A 5,613-nucleotide genomic window follows, 5' to 3' on the forward strand; every position below is an offset into this window, starting at 1 on the left:
TACAAGTCTATTCCAACGAGTTCGAAAGGCGAAGCGGGACAAGGAAGAGGTTGAAAAATGCCAGAAGGAGCTGTTTTCTGTCGTTTGCGGCTTTGAAAATAAACGGGGGATGCGACGTACTTCGCAACGGCCGAAAAGAGGCCTGGCTAGGAGCAGCGACTTCGTATTCTGTCGTAATTCTTGTGGTAGTCTAGATGATCGGCCGTCGGATGATCGTGAAAGGCTTCCAGAACTTGACGTTGCAGAGAACGCCGTATTATCGGAACCCAATTGTCGCCATCGACGTGATAAATGTAGCGATGTAAAGCCGAACCGTGCAGCTTGAATTGGTTAAGTTGTCGACGAAGTCGATGCGTTCAAGAATAGTTCGGCAGTAGGGGTCGTCACGTTGGTGGGACACAAGGACAGATGGGCTGTCGCGTCTTAACCAATCGAGTGCTGCGATGAGGACTAGACGTGTACGCTAGTACGAAGAGGCAATGGTGAGTCATCAAGGTTCGGCAGAGGGTAACGCGATAGAGCATCGGCGTCCTGATGCTTCTTGCCAGACCTGTAGGTGACATCGAAATCGCACTCCTGGGAGCGATGTATACGGAGATGGTGAAGATGAAAGTCAGGCATGTGTTGCGCTCACAATATATATATATATATATATATATATATTCATTTTATTATGGCGAGATTAGAAGGGATAATCAGTCCACGAAAATATATTCGTACAAAAAATTTCTCCTGAGTTATACATACTGTACTAAAATAACTATTTCGAAGCACGTAGCACGCTTCTTGTAGCACGCGCTTTGTTGGACACAAACCTTGATCGGCTACTACCAACCTCTCAACAGGCAGAGAGGTTGGCAGTGCATGCTTTATAAAACACGAAGTGAATACTTCTAAAAACCACAGCACCCGCTGCCATTATTAGAAAAAAGGTAGTGCAAGTTATTTTGCTTGCCGCAGGTTATAATGATGGCCTTGGCAACTGAATCCATTGGCGTCTATGGCCTCCGTCAACTGCCATCTCCCGACTATGAATATTACGATGTACCTGAGTTGCCTCTTACACATAGACGGAGTTCATCAAAGGTAAGGGATTAGCTGTGTAATGAATGTGCTTTTTCTCCTTCATCAGCTTTCTTACATTAGCATACAGCGCTTACAGTTCGCCTGCATTGGACAAGAATGATTTATTATAGGCTCTGTCGATCATAATTCTATGAAGTGTTTTAATAAAGCGGCTTGTATTTAAGGGCATACTGAATTAGATGTTTGGGCCAACGGCATGCCAGACAGGAACCGAGCTTTCTTCGACATTTAACTAGAGTTTCTTGAAAAAAAACAATGTGTTTAACTCTACAGGCATTCGCAATAACGATAATAAGTGTCAGCCGCGTGCGTCATCAGCAGTATTATTACAGAAAATGAAAGCTTATGTCCGTGTTGCATTGCGAGGCCCATAATTGGGAAGAGGCTGCCATTGTTATACACTAAACTATAACAGGCTGCCAGTGATGCTACATGCTCTTGCCTAGAGGCGAATATTATTAGGAAAATCTTTATTGAATAGCCTTCTCAAAGGGCCGATCTGTAAATAAATAAATCAATACAGCGAAACTCCAATACGTGATTCGCAAAGCTGATTATAAAGACCGGCACTGCTGCACGCGCATTAGAACGTTTTCATGAAGAATGGGTAACAACTTAAGTTACTAATCGTGATTATTTAAACTCTTCTCTCTAAAAGCTGTCACGCTGTGGCCGTACACGTTTAATTTCTGGAATTGCATCATATTCACGATTTTTTGTTTCTTCTGCTTACAACTGTACATTTGGCTGTTGTATGCGTTTCGGCAGCGCTGCATTCGAAAATAGCCGCTCACGTGGGGCTTCAGGTGTACCACCAGTGGAACATCGGCGTTTTGTGTACTGCCCAGGAGCATTTGTGTTTATGTGTATGCATTTGAACTCAAGACATGATGTCAATGTACTTATTTCTCTTATCATCGCTCAAAGGCGTGGTTGTATAATCTAGTGGTTACGACGCTCATCGCTGAAAACGTTTGTAGCGTTTTGCTGACATATGTATTGTACGAGAAAAGGAATTGCCGGCGCCGTTTGCAATCGCAGCATCTTGGAACAAGCAACAGTGAAAGTCTAAAGCTTTAAACTGTAAATTGTTCGTATTTTAGAACAATTTAGCTGTGAACATCTAGGGTTTACACGAACAGCATTGAATTCGGCACAACTGCCGTTTTCGATACGACGCTTCAGTATTTCCTGTTTATGCGAAATACCGCTTTGTTACTTCCGGCAGTAGACTGAGTCCTAAATCCTTAAAATCAGACAAGTGCACCACCTCTTGAAATGGTCTTCAGTCGTGAAATCTATGCGAAGTAAATAGTGTGGGGAATATTACTTAGCATACAATAATTCTAGAAACATAGTGCCCAGGCATGTTGCGCGACTCACCTCCTACATTTGAGTGTCACAAGTGGCCTGACAAGCACACGCTGCATTACACCTATCGCGGCTGCTGTAATCCTTATCACACAGAAATGAAGTGAAATTTAGAAGCAGGTATAGCTAAATGATTGCTCTTGCACAGAAGACTTGAGAAAAAAAGTGCCGTGTTGATTTAGACACTGTGCAGTTCTTCTACGGATGTCGAGGCTTTCAGTTAGATTGCGGGACGTGGCCGTGGCATACAGGTGGAAAAAAAATTTCAGGTTTATGTGCGTGTTAAAAACATATAATTATGAAAATTTCGTGAAGCCTTTCGCTAAAGCAACCGTCATTGGCAAATTTGCAAATTAGCAAATTGTGCATACGCATCCTATTCAGCCGGAAAAGAGAAACAATGGTTCAACGTTTCAGAAACCTTAATGGTATGACACAACATTTCAGGCTTCGGGTTCTGTGGTCCATTTGAGTCAAAAAGAAATTTCGCTCTCTTACCGGGCGACACCTGAAGTATTTTGGGCAATGGTCCTATTGACGTTGCAGCAGTTCTGCTTAGAAGTCAGGCAGGTCTATTTACTCAGCTTTATTACAAAACCAGATGCAGACATTCGGCTACGCTATCCATAATAATTGGATTAAATCACTTTTTTGATATTTACGATTTTGATTTAATTTTATTACATTAGTACAGTCGTGAGAAAAAGTGTACGGACTATAGGGTCGCCGGAAAATGGCATTTCTTCGTAATTAACAAGCATAAATTGGAAATAATGAGTACACTGAAAAGTTCGCAACGCCAACTTTAGACTGCAGTTCTCAATTTCAAGTTGCGTTCATAGGCAGATGAAAAAATCTGCTTTTTCGCACAACCCCTGGTCCGTATACTTTTGCTCACGACTGTACATCAGCACAGAACAGAATCTACCTAAATGATGAGGGTAGTAGGCATAAAGCTGCATTTTAGCAGCTTGACTAGCCCCTCCACTCCCTGGTCACAAAGTCAGCCACGAAAGCAGGCGGCGCAAAACAATTCAAAGTAACCGTCACTTTTTAACGCGATATCGTTAAGGGCCGCGTGTCGCAGAAAATTCGGTGTCGGCGTCGGCGCCGTCGTCCCGTGAGCAAAAAATCTGGTATATATGTAGGTATGTGTATACTCTAGGCCTTGCTATATGACATGCGGTGTATATGTGGTCACACCATTTTATTACTATAGTTGCTCATACCTTGTCTTACATTCTTGACAAAGTTCTTCCTCCTGAATTTGGAGAATGACAGGCCACAAACAAATGTCATGAAGCAAAAAAACACCGACAGCACATGTCTTTTATGTTAAATATTTTCATGCTGAAGCATTAAAGTGCGATAGAATGACATAAACCTGAAAATTGTGTAATTTTTTGACGCGGCTGTGCACGCCCTGCGGTAACGGCCCACGCCAGAGACCGCGTTTCTACCATAAAACTAGCCTTCGGCATAGCGTTTGCCAGCAGCGTTTCCCGGCAAACATTACGGTTACTTAAGCTCCAGTTGCCGGGAAGCGTGAGAAGCAGTCAGGGATATTTGAATGCTCTCGCTTTCCAATCTTAAAGGCGAAGCTTAAGCGTCCTCCGATTTTTGACTACTCAACGTTGATTTCATATTTGTTTGCAGACTGCGAGAAAATACAAGTTTGACTACAACATTGCCGACCACGAGGGCAACCAGCAATATCGGATCGAAAGGGCCGACACGCAGAACACCAAGACGGGCGCGTACGGATACCGAAATGTCAACGGGATCTTCCGCCACGTGAACTACATCGCAGACAAATACGGCTTCCGCACTGTGGTGAACACAAACGAACCCGGTACCGCCCCTATGGACTCTGCTGACGCCGTCTTCAACGCTGCTCCCATCAAAATTCTTCCTGTTAAGGCACCCCAACATTCAATAGCTGCCGAAAACATTTGGTATGCAGGCCTCGCAAAAGAATATGGCGGACGTTACGGCCTCCGGAACGGCGTACCTGCCCCTTCAAAATATCATCAGCAAAGGCTGCCTGAGGTTGATACCGATCACATCGGCTTTGCGAATCCAGAGCCGAACTCGGATTACTACTACTAGTAGCCTTGAAATGAAGACTCCCCATGCGACCGCACTTCCTGACGTCTCATCATGAAATTCCTTCTCCTTAACACAGAAAACCCGTTTTTTTTTTTCAAAGCATCTATGTCTAGTCTATCGCACAGCAGAAATATATGCTACAAACAAGTCATTGCATAAGCAACAGGCTTCCTGTGCATTTTGTAGCCTCAACCAAATATTTATTTCACGGTATGCCATAAGAATGTTTGAAGCTTAACAAAGGAGACATCAGCATGCAAAGTCGGATCCCCAGCTACTCCGATATCAAAAGCGAAAATGACAAGCGAGTGCAGTGTAGCGCCACCATTGATGTAAAGTTTTATATGAATAGCCTGCTCTACGTGCAACAGCGAGCCTGAGAAGGCACCAACTTGCAACTTCGAAACAGAAAGTAGCTTACGAAAGCCAACGCCAAGAAGTAAAAACCATTTCTTTGGCTGCCGTTGGTTGCCATCAGAACTGGGGTGTTCGGACGTTCTGTGCCCATCATCCGTGCCATTTGGCACAGGTTGCAACTGTGCGGCCTATCGGCTGATGGTCCAAGGTGAAACAACAAGCGCAGTTTGGCACGTTGGTTAAAGAATCTGATGTAAAATTTAAACAGCCACCCATCACTACAACATAATGCTGACCATGTAGCATGAAACGTAGGAATAGTCCGCTGTCTATAACGGACCGTCTAAGTGTGGGAATTAGATAGCTGGCTTCCCTTATTATCGATGTAAAATACAATTCATATGAAAGTGTATTCGAAATGTGTATATTTCAAAATGTAATATGCTGTTTCTTGTCGTCACGTTCCTCTAACACTCGCGCTGCTTAACCGTTCTTGTTTATTGCCATTTACGGCAGCAATACGCAATGCAGCAAAACATGTTACCTTTTTGATGTGTATTTGGCAATGCCCGCCCTGAGGAGGACTTCCAGAAGTAGCGTATTGATTGTATAAGAAAACATGTTCTGTCTACGTCATCATAATTATCATTATATTATTTCACGGCACAACTCAGCGCCTAGCATCAATAA

At 43.5% G+C, this 5,613-nt stretch overlaps 1 protein-coding gene across 1 annotated transcript; it reads left to right on the forward strand.

The window, feature by feature from the left end:
- Positions 1 to 969: 969 nt before the first annotated feature.
- LOC125943405 (adult-specific rigid cuticular protein 15.7-like) lies at positions 970 to 5,135 on the forward strand. The gene is made up of 2 exons (XM_049662699.1): positions 970 to 1,086; positions 4,114 to 5,135. The coding sequence occupies exons 1-2, from the start codon at positions 970 to 972 to the stop codon at positions 4,564 to 4,566; spliced, it is 570 nt and encodes a 189-aa protein (XP_049518656.1). The 3' UTR covers positions 4,567 to 5,135.
- Positions 5,136 to 5,613: the final 478 nt, after the last annotated feature.

The sequence above is a fragment of the Dermacentor silvarum genome, chromosome 2 (assembly GCF_013339745.2).
Source record: "Dermacentor silvarum isolate Dsil-2018 chromosome 2, BIME_Dsil_1.4, whole genome shotgun sequence".
Classification (NCBI taxonomy): domain Eukaryota; kingdom Metazoa; phylum Arthropoda; class Arachnida; order Ixodida; family Ixodidae; genus Dermacentor; species Dermacentor silvarum.

Excerpts from the sequence above, each read along its gene's own strand:
- LOC125943405 (XM_049662699.1), top strand. The coding sequence starts at position 970 with ATGGCCTTGGCAACTGAATCCATTGGCGTCTATGGCCTCCGTCAACTG. Across the intron at positions 1,087-4,113 it reads ATAGACGGAGTTCATCAAAG|ACTGCGAGAAAATACAAGTT; the intron begins GTAAGGGATTAG and ends ATTTGTTTGCAG.